A 14,250-nucleotide genomic window follows, 5' to 3' on the forward strand; every position below is an offset into this window, starting at 1 on the left:
GGCACACACACACACACACACACACACACACACACACACACAAGCATACATGTGTAGGCATTCAGGCTGGAGAGATCTGCTACTTGCCAGCTGTTTCTAGCTCTTCCCTGCTCCTTGTAGCCTTCTCTCCCCTCTCAGAAACCAGAACCTGCAGGTACCCTGAGAGGTTGCTCCAGTTGTGAACCCAGGTGCTTGGAATTCTGGGAGAGCTGGTGGCAGACTCTCCAGTCTCTATGGCACCCATATTCACCTGTGCCACCACTGGCTTGGGCATCCCTTGCTTCTGCTGCCCTTCCCCGCTCTGAATCTGTCTGCCCCCAGCCGGGCCTGCAGCACAACCCTACCGGCCCAGGTTCCAGCCTGCTTGGCTGGGGAGGGCTCTGCTCAGGGCCGGCAGCCATCCCAGACGAACAAGGGCTTGGCAGAGAGAAGCTGGCCAGGCTCTCCCCTCCACCTGCTGTTCTTCCTTGCCAGGCTGCGGCCCCCGGGCCCACCCCGGCAGGAGGGTCTATAAATCTGATGTATTGTGCCAGGAGCTACTGCATATTCATCCCTCATCTAAGACACAGAGCTGCTGGCGGTGTCCCGGCCTGCTGGCCCGGGCCCTGGCCTCCACTGGAGCCGGGAACATTGGCTCAAAGCAGTCTTCCCCTTCCAGTCTCAAATCTAAGCCCCACCTTTGGAATGGGGGACAGCACTGGCTCAAAGAAGAAGAGGAAAGCCATGGAGACAGTGCAGTGGCAGAGACGGGCTTTCCCAGAGACCAGGGGCAGACTCAAGGCACCCGGTGAGAGGCTGTCCAGAGCTTCCGGTCAGGCATGTGTGGGGCTTGGGGTGAATCCTTGGGCAGCTGAACCAGCTCTCCAGAGGCTCTGGGAACTGGTGAGAAGTTCCTGCTCCAGGCACAGCCAAGGCTGATGAGGGTTCCAGACGGTGTTGCAAGAAGGTCAGGTTCATAGTCAAATGCGCTTACAGCACTGGCCGGTGCTGACCCTACTGAGAAACCCTCCCACAGACGGAGCTGCCAAGGCCCTAGTGAGGCCTGCTCTGGGGAGTCCCTTTAGCTCTTTTTAAATCTTATGTTATTGTAAAGAGGGGTTACAGTTACGTAAGGAAGGTGATGAGTGCATTTCTTGTCGCACATAGTGACCCCCTCCCCCATTTCCTCCCACTTTCCCTCCCCCGCACCAACTCTCCTTCCCCACCCTAGCTCCCCCCCCCCAAGCTGTAAAATCTCCTTTAACTCTTTAGCTTTGGTCTCACTTCCTCTTTAGAACTGTGTGTGTCTGTGTGTGTCTGTGTGTGTGCACACGCACGTGTGCATGCCACCACTATCCAGTCTTGAACTCTAGGCCTGGGCACTGTCCCTGAGCTTTTTCACTCAAGGTTGCAGCACCACCACTTGAGCCACAGCCCCATTTTCAGCATTTTTTTAGTGGTTAATTGGAAATAAGAGTCTCATGGACTTTCCTGCCCCGGCTGGCTTTGAACTGTGATCCTCAGATCTCAGCCTCCTGAGTCGCTAGGATGACAGGTGTGAGCCACCGGGGCCTGGCTTCACATTTTTTTAATTTAATTTTTATTGTTGCTGTAAGGATGATGTACAGAGGGGTTACAGTTACATTTCAGCCAGTCATTTCTTTGTGCACAGTGTGACACCTTCCATCACTTTCTCCCAATGTTTCCCTCCCACCCCCAGCCACAGGTTGTAGAGCTCATTTCCCACACAGTGTCCAGTGATGTGTCTGTTTTTGCTAGATTGTTTTGGAAGCTGTCCATAGGCAGGCAGATGGGTGGGCCAGAATGAAGCAGAGGCGGCCAGACACAGAGCCCTCACATCTAGCTATCTAGGTCTATGGGCCGGCAGAGGAGATCACCAAGGAAGCTGGGGGGAGGGGAGACCCCGCTAAGTGCCCACCAAGGAAGGGGGCCCCACAGTGGGGGTCATGACAGGGAGCTGTGGCAGGTCCCTGGTGGACTGGTGGACTGCCTGCTAGAAGCTGAACTCTGTCCCTTAGGAAACACCTCCAGGCTTCGTTTGGGTTTGGTTTGGTGGTGAGAATGGCAGGGCTTCCAGCCATCCATGTGGCACTTGTGCCTTTCAAGAGCCAGGCTACTGCTCCCTAGAACAGGCAGCCTGCTGAGCAAGCTGGGCCCGCTTCCCTTCCTAGAGGAAGAGGCGGGTCGGGGGCCTCCGAGCCCACATCTCTTCAGGATTTGAACTCTGACACTGAGTTCCTTGCCTTCCTTAACCATAGAACCCCAGCTCTTCTTTTTTCTTTTTCCTTTTTATTTGTCATTTGTGAGGCTTGAACTCAGGGCCTGGATGCTATCTCTGAGCCTCTTTGTGCTCAAAGCTAACATTCTTATCACTCGAGCCACAGCTCCACTTCCAGTTTTTGAGTGGTTAATTGGAGATCAGAGTCTCACGGGGACTTTCCTGCCTGGGCTGGCTTTGAACTGCGATCCTCAGATCTCAGCCTCCTTTGTAGCTAGATCACAGGCGTGATCACCGGCACCGAGCTAGGAACCCCCCCCCCCCCCCCCCGCTAGAACTCCAGGTCATTTGGGGGTTTATCCTCAAGAAGGCCATGCTCACCTGAGGGGCTATTCTCTAGCACCTTCCATCACCCAGTGTCCTGCTGTCCACCCCCCCTCAAGCCCAGCCCCTCTCCCTGCTGCCAGAGCAGCTCTGCTCAGCTGGCATGGTATGAGGCCCTAGCGTGGTCAGCCGCCCTCCACAAACCTGTTCATCAAGACTCTGATGAGCACTTTTTCCTACCAAGCCTAAATACCCTGCACAATGCACAACTAATGAGTGAAATTACAGCGCTGCCAGAAACTAACACACATCCCACAGCTCCGAAAATACCTCAGTCTCTCAGTGTCTCAAAGCCTGGAGGGAGGCACTATAGTGTAGCAGGGGTCCCCAGACCAGGGCTCCCCAAGACTGTAATCTGGGTTAAAGACAGAAATCAGGGCCACCACAATGCCTGCTTCCACCCCTCCTAATCCCAAACCCAGGTGGTCAGGGCCACACTTCCTGTGAGGGGGGTACACTTCCTGTGAGGGGGGTACACTTCCTGTGATTTATGTCAAAGCCATGGTGAGAAAGGCCGGCTGGAGGGGCCCTGGGCAGCACACACTAGTGAAAAGCCGCAGATCCAGGGCCCCCAAATTCAGAGTGACCGTGCGGAGGCCGCCCACAGTTGAATCTGTGAACGTCTGACAGGGAATGTTGGGGTGTCTTGGGGTGTTTCTCGGAAACAGGGATGGGGCACCCACTCCTTCATCAGATTCCCAGACGCCAGAGACCCAGAGGAGGTTTAGGACCAGCTTCACCCGCCACTCTCCAGGGCATAGCCTGTGCTCAGCAGTACCCATCCCCCACCCCCACCCCCACCCCACCCCACCACCACCTGCGCCCCGTGGTGGGAGGGGAAGGACCAGAGGCCATAATTCAACCTGTTTACTTCTACCAGTCTGATGTGAGCACGGTTCTGCCAGATGTGGTACTGTCCCAGGGCCTGTCCCTGAGGCCCAGGAGATAAGGCAGAGTCAGTGAAGCCCCCTCCCTGCCATCAGATCACCCCCCTGCCCAGGAGAGGCACGAGACCAGGCCAGGGAAGGCTTCCTGGAAGAAGGGGAGAGGGTACTGGTACCATCCTCAAAGAATAGGTGGGAACTGGTGCTACAGATGGGAAATGAGCCTGGCAGACAGACCTCAGAGATTCCAGAAATAGGACCCCCCCCCCGCCCCTGCCAGGCTGTGGGGCTCAAGTTCTTCTTCTCCATGCAGCTGGACCTGTACCACCTCGTGTCCTAGAGCAGTCCTGGGCTCTGCTCAGCCGGGCTGGAGGAGGGGGCGAGCAGGAGCAGTCTTTCATCTCCCTCCTGCAGGGCTGGCCTCCTGCTCCAGAGGCTGGATCAGAGGATTCCCCAGGTAGCTTGCTGGTCCCTGAAGCCCTTTGATCCTTGCTGGGCTTGCTCAGCAGCAGCTAGCACCCCCCTGGCCAGGCAGGAACCCTGAGTCCCAGCCCATGGGTCGGATGGCACACAGGACTAGGACTTGGGTTGGGGGGGTGGTGCGTTCCTTCTGTCTCCCCTGGTTTACTCTATGCCAGGCTGCCCTCCCCACCACCCTCCTGGGCGTATTGCAAGGTTGAAGTGGGGTGGGAGATAGCCAGGCAAAAAGAGCCCACCAGCTGTTTTGGCAGGACCCAAACCTGGACTCAGAGCATGGGCATGCAGCACAGGCCCACCCTCCCCACCCCCCCCCACCCCGCCAGGCAGGCAGCTCCAGCAAGCCAGATGGAGGTGCCCTGCCCCACCCCACCCCGCCCACCCGCCTCCCTGGCTGGCTCCAGGACCAAATGAGGTAATGGCCAGAAAGTGGTCTGAAAAGAATAAAGTGTCATGCTCAAGTCAGGCATTATCGTCATTATTAAAGAGCCTGATTACCACAATCCAGAAAAGCTGCCATGAACGAGAAGGCTCCTGTTTGTGTTGATTTAATTTCCTGGTTAACTGAGTGTTGGCAAGTGGGGGGAAAAAAAGCCAACTATGTTTCACGTCTTACTGGAAATCTTGTGGAATTATGCCAGTCCACCCCTCACTCGAGTCATGGTGCAGTCTTGAGTCTTTATTTATTAATGGGCCGATCGATTCCTATATTCATTTATGACTCTTGTTCTGACCACATCCAAAAAAGCAGCTGGGGATCAGCTTCCCCATGCTGAGGGTGCCCTGTCCCAGAATTCAAGCTCAGGAGAAGCAGAGGAGCTGAGACACAGAAGATCCCTTTACCTGCACCTTGCCACCGCCCCCCCCCCCCCACACACACACAGCTATGGACTTCTTCCCTAGTTCCTTGTAATGTCTTGATGTGTTGCATTTGATTTCCTCATAAAGAGACCAAAAAAAAAAAAAGGTACTGTGGCTTATGCCTGTAACCCTAGAGGCAGAGATCAGGAGGATAATGGTTCAAGGCCAGCCTGAGCAGCAAAGTCAGCAAGAGAAAGGGGGGGGAGGGGAGGAAGGAAGGAAGGAAGGAAGAAAGAAAGAAAGAAAGAAAGAAAGAAAGAAAGAAAGAAAGAAAGAAAGAAAGAAAGAAAGAAAGAAAGAAAGAAAGAAAGAAAGCAAAGAAAGAAAGCAAAGAAAAGCAAGCAAGCTAGGGAGATGATGGTACGTACCTGTCATCCTGGCTTATGCAGGAAGAATGAAGTAGGAGGATCACTGTCCAGGTCATCCTGGGCAAGAAAACTAAGATCCTCCATGAAAAATAACGAAAGCACAAAGGGCTGAGTTCAGACCTCAGTACTGCAATAAGCAAGTAAGGAAAATAAATATAGAGGGCAAGAGAAATAGTTCAAGAAGTTCTGCTCAGAAATAGCGTTAAGCAGATTTATCGTGGCACAGCATGACTGTTTTTAATGAACTCATCGGACCTGATGTCACCATACAAAGAGCCGGGCCTTGCAGAGGGCCGTGGGAGACCCCGGGAGCCAGGCTCACTGCCCCCAAGCCACTGCTCCTTGGCTCCTCACCACCACAGCCTGGCGGCAGGCAGGAAGGGGCCCAGGGCCTTCTGGACTGAGTCAGATGGGAAGAGGCCCTGCTAGTGAGATGGAGCCGCTTGAGTGTTGTTCTTGTTCTTGTGTTGAGGCTGGTACTTGGGCTTAAACTCGGGTCCTGGGCATAGATGCCTTGGCTTGTGTGTTCAAGGCCGGTGCTCTGCCATTGGAGCCACACCTCCACTTCTGGCTTTATGGTGATTCGTTGGAGATAAGAATCTCAAAGGCTTTCCTGCCCAGGCTGGAGCTCAGCCTCCTGTGTAGCTTGGATTACAGGTGTGAGCTACCAGCGTCCGGCTCCCTTCCCATACAGGCTTGCAGCTTGCTGTCCTTCAGGCCGCCTCCTGGCTTCTGTCTGTGCAGTGTGCGGCCTGGACTGCAGGCGGAGGCCCTGGTGCCCCCTAGGGAAGAAGGGGGTGAGATGCAGCCTGTGTCGGAAGCCGTAGAACATGGGGAGGAGGATGTGTTCAGAAAGCACAAGGCCTTGGAGAGGGACAGGGTGGCTGCGGATGGCATGTGCGTCTCTGGGCAGAAAATACAATTCTGCCCCGTGGATGGAAGAGGCGTTGGTGTTCCACCTGTTGGCTGGGGGGTGACTTGGCCCCCAGGGAGCATGGGTGGTGTCTGGGGTCTTCCCCCAGTTGTCCTGGTGCAGGGAGAGGACCCCTGGTGAGGGAGACCAGAGACTTGCTGTCCCAGAGGGCACAGGTCCACCTCACTGGGTCGCCGGCTTCCTGGGGTCCCGAGTGACCAGGCTGGGGCAGCCTTGTGTCTACACATAGGCTCTGCCTGCTCCTCCACCGTCCCCCAGGCCTCACGCTGCCTGGCATTTCTCTCCCCCACAGAACCCCGACATCGTGCTGGTCCACTACCTGAACGTGCCAGCCATCGAAGACTGTGGCAAGCCTTGCGGGCCCATCCTCTGCTCCATCAACACCGACAAGAAGGAGTGGGCGAAATGGACAAAGGAGGAGCTCATCGGACAGCTGAAGCCCATGTGTGAGTAGCTTCGTGGGGGCGGGGCCGCCGCCATCCCCACGGGCCTTCGGGATTCAGCCGCCGAGTCCCATTTGGCTCAGACAATCAATCATGGCACTGACTCCTGCTTTTCTCATGCTCACACCCGTCCCCGTCTCCCCCTCCATCCTCATAAGCCCGGGCACAGGTGCGTGAGTCCGCGTGACCCAGGAGGAGATCGAGGCTCAGCATCAGCTCGGCCAGAACTGGCCCAGGGCCTGTGTGTGCCAGCCACAGACAGGAGGGGCAGCGGGACGGAGGCCATGCTGGCCAGGCTGGCCCTGCCTCCAGTCCTCGGCCGCCTGTGCTGGCGGCCTCCTGCTGGCCCCAGGACTGCCACCGCTCCCCGCTGAGTGGCAGTGCTTCATGGTCCTTGGGCTGGGTTTCATTTTGTCAGTGAAGTGCAGCTCTCAGAAGCATCTGTCAGGTGCAAATCCTGGGCTGCAGAACTGAGCCAAGGGAGAGCCAGGAGGTCAGGGAGTTTCCCCACTGCCAGGGGGAATCATGGGAGCTTCTCCTGCTCTTCTGTACATTAGCTGGGCTCGGGAAGGACAAACCCAGCTCTTATAATGGAGAAGAGCATGGGGCTGGCCAGTGCTGGCTGGCTGGTCGTCATGGCGCCCGGATGTTGATGGTGCTGACTGGGCAAGGGTGTGTGCTAGCTGTTCCTGCAAGGCCTTGAGGTCCTCCATTCAAGGGCTTGCCCCCAGTGTCAGGGGTGGGGAGACAAGGCAGAGGAGACGAAGAAGAATCAAAAGGCTACAGCGCTGGGCGCGGGTAGCTCAGGCCTGTAATCCTAACGACGTAGGAAGCTGATATCTGAGGATCGTGGTGAGAAGCCAACCTGGGCTAGAAAGTCCGTGAGTCTCTTTATCTGCAATGAACCAGCAAAAAGCCAAGGTAGATCTGTGATTCACACGGTAGAGCACCAGCTGTGAGTGAAAAAGCTATAGGATAGAGTTCAGTCCTGAGTTCAAGCTCCAGGACTGGTACGTGAGAGACAGAGAGAGACACAGAGCAGGCTAGCCCACTCAAAGGCTAGACCTTAAGACAGAGCAGCGCACTCCCCAGCCAGCCCAGAGTGGCTTAGAACTGCTAGAACCCGGAACTAGGCAACCTAAGGCTTTCCTGTGGCCATCAGACCTTTCCTGTTTCTCCACATAAGTGGAAATCTCGAGTCCCTCGGCCCAGCACACTGCATCTATAGCTCATCACCGCAGCATCCTGGACCCACTTTCCTATGTGACCTTCACACCCCAAGTCCCCCTGCAAGCCCCAGGGGAGGCATCAGATAGACTCAGCCCTGCGTGGCTGACCAGAAAAGCCTCCCCAGCCTTTCCCCAGCTCTATACATGCTGTGTAACCCCAGGAGCCTCTGCTGCTCTGTGGGGAGGTGGGGGGCCTCTGGAAACCCTGTGGGATGTGGCAGAGACTGGCTGGCCCAGGGTCTGAGACACAGAATCTAGTCCAGGAGCTGAGGCCATCCACAGCCAGGCATTGGGCCTGGTGCTAGGGGTCGTGTGTCCACATGTGCCAGCCAAGAGGCACAAGGGCAATGCACCTGCACGGGTCAGTGGTTCTGTCCCACTCCCGCCCTAGCCTGCTCCACCTCTCCCAGGCAGGGTGTCCCCAGGGGAACAGTAGCTCTGTCCCCACTGCGTTCTGATGATATGCGTCCAGGGAGCCAGAGAGAGCTAGAGCCAGGGAGGCAAGAGGAGAAGAATCCAAGACCAGCAGCCTCTAGCCACCTTGACAGGGCAAACCTGGTTCCATGGCCTCTGTATCCGGCATCCCAGGGGGAGAGGATGCTACCGAACCCATTTTCTAGAGATGGAGTCCCTCCGGAACTCCAGGATCACTCTGGAGAAGCCTCCTGTGCATGGGACGGAGGCCTGAGGTCCTCTTCCTGACTCTTAGTCACTGCTTCCAAAATAACCATCATGCGAGGTTTCTTTGTCCTGAAAGGGTGGCAACTTGTGCCCAATCTCCAGTGCCCACTGTGGGGAGAGCTGTGTGTACACAGCGCGCCTGGTTAGGAGAGAGGCTTGGCTTCCGGCTTCTCTGCACCTGTCCTCTTTTCCCTCGTGGAAAAGAGTTACCAGAAAGAGCAAGTTGCGGTCCCCTGCAGGTGCTAGGCTCCGTCCACACAGCCAGGAGCCACAGAGAAACCAGAGACCAGCCCTGGAGACTGGAGATGCTCCTACAGGATGCCATGGCTTTCAAGGCGGGCCCCGGGGCCAGGGGCTCAGCATGGTGTAGGACCTGCCCATCCATTAGGAAGGGGCGGCTGCCCTGAGCAGGGCAGGGCGAACTCTTGGGGAGAAAAAGCAGACTGGAGCTGCCTGGAGGCAGCTGTGAATGCTCTTCTGATCCATCACTGCATCAAGGAAACTCCCTGCAAATCTGAGCTCTGAGGACCATGGTTGGAAGCAAACTCCCCACAAGTCTAATAACTCTTCACTTCCCGAAGTCTGGGGTGGCAGGAGGAGCAGAGCAGCAAACACCCCTCAGAGCATGCACCACCTTGGCTACACAGGCTCTGTCCAGGAGCCCAGCCCTGGGAACACAGCTCCACAAAGCACCCCAGATGCGATCAGGCTTGGAACACACAGCCCAGCTAGCTGTGTTCACAGAAAGAGAGGGGGTGCCGAGAGCCAAAAAGCCATCAGATCAGGTTCCAGAATCAGGCAATACACCCAGTACAGGAGCCAAACACATTAACTTCATCTCACTATTCCCATAAATCACTTTCCTTCAAACACTTCACAGTTTGATTTCCTGATGTTTCCAGATTTCTCTGCCCTACAGCACAGTTGTCAGTAGTTGAATGAAAAACAAAAGGCTGTGGCATGTGGGTAGGGAAGGGGGTCTGCTTCTCCACCTTTGGCCTCGCCTGGGAGATGGGGGTTCATTGTTCTTGGGCCTTGTGACTCCTAAATGCTGGGGAACTTTTCTTTTGGAGCCAGATGAATCTTGAAATCCCAACTTGATTCTTTAAGCTGCGCCCCCCGCAAGTGGGCGGCCTCCCTTCAATTGTGATTTGAGGGTTGCCTCTTCCTGATTACAAACAGAGGAAACAAACAAACACAGGAGGAAAGTAAGATGTCTGATGGGAATTCTTCCCCGTGTTTCCACAGACTGGCACTGTCTATGGTAATCCCTTCTGTGGAAGTTGGACGATGGTTCTGCTGCTATGACATAAACCAGGAAGGAAGCATAGTTCTCTTTCGTGTATTCTGTAGTTCAGAGTGGATATTTCGGGTCTCCCTCCAGGGCAAAGCCACTGACCCTCCTTACAGATGGTCACTCCATGCTTCTTAGGACTCTGCCCCATTCTCATGGTTCATTTGGCTGCTCCCACGCCTACCATCACAGCTGCATTGCAGTCACTGGGGAGTGAAGGAACTGTGGAAGGCAAGCTGCTTCTCCTGATGCCTAGTGTCCATAAAAGGCGCACGTCGTTTCTACTCCTGTCACTGAGCAGAATGTTTTCATGCCCTCACCCCTCCTTCCAAAGCGATCTTCGCCACCTCGCCGTGTGCTGAGCACTCCTCCACGTGTGTGGTTCTGGGTGCAAAGCACTTCCAGCCTAGGAAGGCCATGCGCCGCCTGCAGTCCCCTGTAGGCCTCATCTCAGCCCAAGGCCTGAGGGTGACTGTCCAGGCGTCTGTCTCAGGTGAACATCCGGGGTCTGTCTTACAGCTAGAGTCTCAGGAATTCAAATCAACCGGATCCTTAGGTCGGGGCATCTCCTGGGTCTGTTCCAAAGCAGCTGGTGTACGAGCCCTACCTTTGTATCCAGCCAGACCCCCACACACACACTCGGGGTGCACAAGGCCCTGGACAGGGGGAGCCCCTCCAATCAGATCAGCCACTGAGACTATTACTTGGTGCTGACTTGCTCGGTTGTTCGAATCATCCTTAGGAAGCCAGATGGAACCCGTTCCTTCTGCACTGCACATGCGCCAAGCGTGTGTGCACTGCACATGCTTGCTTTCCGATCACCCGTGCACTGCGCATGGTCATTATCTGAACGTCTGTGCATGGCACCAGCTCTGTGAAGTGCGCATGCTCACCGCTCAGGCATCTGTGTGCTGTGCGCGCTCACGGGCTGAGTGCCTGTGCACTGCGCATGCTCACCTTCTGAACGCCAGTGCACAGCACTAACTGAGCCCCTGTGCAATGCTCATGCTCAATGGCTGAGCTCCCCTGCACTGTGCCTGTCACCAACTGAGCCCCTGTGTATTATGACGGCTGTCTGAGCCCCTGGGAACTGCGCATGCTCACTGACTGAGCCCCTGTGCACTGCGCATGCTCACTGGCTGAGTTCCTGTGCACTGCGCATGCTCACTGGCTGAGTTCCTGTGCACTGCGCATGCTCACTGGCTGAGCTCCTGTGCACTGCGCATGCTCACTGACTGAGCCCCGTACACTGCGCATATTCACTGACTGAGCCCCTGTGCACTGCGCATGCTCACTGGCTGAGCTCCTGTGCACTGCGCATGCTCACTGACTGAGCCCCTGTGCACTGCGCATGCTCACTGCCTGTGCACTGAGCATGCTGACTTTAAGAGCCCCGGTGTCTCAGGGCCATGAGACAAGCATGTGGCGGCCACCCCACAGCCGGCACTCAGTGAAGGCATACCAGCCACCTTGTGGACAAGGCATAGCTTCTACGATATGTTCACGCCCGTCGCCAAGTGCTCAATGTGCCAGCGGCCCCCTCCTGGAGGCTCTCCTTGGAGAAGCCTGTCTAGCCAGTGGCCAGACATAACCAGGCCAAGGTCGCGCCTTCTGCTGGCCTCCACCTCCCAGAGCTCATGTGGCAGCCCTTCAGGCCGGCCGCCTCCATTCTGATGCCTCCCTGGAGACCAGCTGTGTCATTCTAAGGACCTGAGACCTCACTGCCCTCCTCAGCAGAGGGAGAGTGGACGGGGGAGCCAGCCTGGTGCAGGAGCTCACACCCTCCGCCCATGCCACAGCCCATTCGTGCTCACCAAGTGTACATGGTGTCCTCACGTCCATGACTATGCAGAGCAGACACAAAGAGACACACAAAGACACGTGTGTGCTCTATCAGGTTCCTTGTTCTCTACACCCTGAAGGCCATGAAAAGTGTAAAGATATGACAGGCATGTGAGTATGAGGGGATGGAGGTCCTGTGAGTGTGAGGGGATGGAGGTCATGAGTGTGAGGGGATGGAGGTCATGTGAGTGTGAGGGGATGGAGGTCATGTGAGTGTGAGGGGATGGAGGTCATGTGAGTATGAGGAGATGGAGGTCCTGTGAGTGTGAGGGGATGGAGGTCATGAGTGTGAGGGGATGGAGGTCATGTGAGTGTGAGGGAATGGAGGTCCTGTGAGTGTGTGGGGATGGAGGTCATGAGTGTGAGGGGATGGAGGTCATGAGTGTGAGGGGATGGAGGTCGTGTGAGTATGAGGGGATGGAGGTCGTGAGTGTGAGGGGATGGAGGTCATGAGTGTGAGGGGATGGAGGTCATGTGAGTGTGAGGGGATGGAGGTCATGTGAGTGTGAGGGGATGGAGGTCATGAGTGTGAGGGGATGGAGGTCATGAGTGTGAGGGGATGGAGGTCATGAGTGTGAGGGGATGGAGGTCATGAGTGTGAGGGGATGGAGGTCATGAGTGTGAGGGGATGGAGGTCATGAGTGTGAGGGGATGGAGGTCGTGAGTGTGAGGGGATGGAGGTCATGTGAGTGTGAGGGGATGGAGGTCATGAGTGTGAGGGGATGGAGGTCATGTGAGTGTGAGGGGATGGAGGTCCTGTGAGTGTGAGGGGATGGAGGTCATGAGTGTGAGGGGATGGAGGTCATGAGTGTGAGGGGATGGAGGTCATGAATGTGAGGGGATGGAGGTCATGAGTGTGAGGAGATGGAGGTCATGAGTGTGAGGGGATGGAGGTCATGAGTGTGAGGGGATGGAGGTCATGAGTGTGTGGGGATGGAGGTCATGACTGTGAGGGGATGGAAGTCATGAGTGTGAGGGGATGGAGGTCATGTGAGTGTGAGGGGATGGAGGTCATGAGTGTGAGGGGATGGAGGCCATGTGAGTGTGAGGGGATGGAGGTCGTGTGAGTGTGAGGGGGTGGAGGTCATGAGTGTGAGGGGATGGAGGTCATGAGTGTGAGGGGATGGAAGTCATGAGTGTGAGGGGATGGAGGTCATGAGTGTGAGGGGATGGAGGTCATGAGTGTGAGGGGATGCAGGTCATGTGAGTGTGAGGAGATGGAGGTCATGAGTGTGAGGGGATGGAGGTCATGAGTGTGAGGGGATGGAAGTCATGAGTGTGAGGGGATGGAGGTCATGTGAGTGTGAGGTGATGGAGGTCATGAGTGTGAGGGGATGGAGGTCATGAGTGTGAGGGGATGGAGGTCGTGAGTGTGAGGGGATGGAGGTCGTGAGTGTGAGGGGATGGAGGTCATGTGAGTGTGAGGGGATGGAGGTCATGAGTGTGAGGGGATGGAGGTCATGAGTGTGAGGGGATGGAGGTCATGAGTGTGAGGGGATGGAGGTCATGTGAGTGTGAGGGGATGGAGGTCATGAGTGTGAGGGGATGGAGGTCATGTGAGTGTGAGGGGATGGAGGTCATGAGTGTGAGGGGATGGAGGTCCTGAGTGTGAGGGGATGGAGGTCATGAGTGTGAGGGGATGGAGGTCATGAGTGTGAGGGGATGGAGGTCGTGTGAGTGTGAGGGGATGGAGGTCGTGTGAGTGTGAGGGGATGGAGGTCATGAGTGTGAGGGGATGGAGGTCATGAGTGTGAGGGGATGGAGGTCATGAGTGTGAGGGGATGGAGATCATGAGTGTGAGGGGATGGAGGTCATGAGTGTGAGGGGATGGAGGTCGTGAGTGTGAGGGGATGGAGGTCGTGTGAGTGTGAGGGGATGGAGGTCGTGTGAGTGTGAGGGGATGGAGGTCATGAGTGTGAGGGGATGGAGGTCATGAGTGTGAGGGGATGGAGTTCATGAGTGTGAGGGGATGGAGGTCATGAGTGTGAGGGGATGGAGGTCGTGTGAGTGTGAGGGGATGGAGGTCATGAGTGTGAGGGGATGGAGGTCATGAGTGTGAGGGGATGGAGGTCATGAGTGTGAGGGGATGGAGGTCATGAGTGTGAGGGGATGGAGGTCATGAGTGTGAGGGGATGGAAGTCATGAGTGTGAGGGGATGGAGGTCATGAGTGTGAGGGGATGGAGGTCGTGAGTGTGAGGGGATGGAGGTCATGAGTGTGAGGGGATGGAGGTCGTGTGAGTGTGAGGGGATGGAGGTCATGAGTGTGAGGGGATGGAGGTCATGAGTGTGAGGGGATGGAGGTCATGTGAGTGTGAGGGGATGGAGGTCATGAGTGTGAGGGGATGGAGGTCATGTGAGTGTGAGGGGATGGAGATCATGTGAGTGTGAGGGAATGGAGGTCATGAGTGTGAGGAGTGGAGGTCATGAGTGTGAGGGGATGGAGATCATGTGAGTGTGAGGGGATGGAGGTCATGAGTGTGAGGGGATGGAAGTCATGAGTGTGAGGGGATGAGGTCATGAGTGTGAGGGGATGGAGGTCATGAGTGTGAGGGGATGGAGGTCGTGTGAGTGTGAGGGGATGGAGGTCATGTGAGTGTGAGGGGATGGAGGTCATGTGAGTGTGAGGGGATGGAG

At 56.2% G+C, this 14,250-nt stretch overlaps 1 protein-coding gene across 1 annotated transcript in view; it reads left to right on the forward strand.

The window, feature by feature from the left end:
- Camta1 (calmodulin binding transcription activator 1) overlaps positions 1 to 14,250 on the forward strand; it is a 731,341-nt gene that overhangs the window by 610,176 nt on the left and 106,915 nt on the right. The window contains 1 exon segment of the mRNA XM_042695784.1: positions 6,419 to 6,572. Within this exon segment, the coding sequence (XP_042551718.1) occupies positions 6,419 to 6,572 (154 nt within the window).

The sequence above is a fragment of the Dipodomys spectabilis genome, unplaced genomic scaffold (assembly GCF_019054845.1).
Source record: "Dipodomys spectabilis isolate Male_0828 unplaced genomic scaffold, ASM1905484v1 ptg000188l, whole genome shotgun sequence".
In the NCBI taxonomy this organism is placed as follows: domain Eukaryota; kingdom Metazoa; phylum Chordata; class Mammalia; order Rodentia; family Heteromyidae; genus Dipodomys; species Dipodomys spectabilis.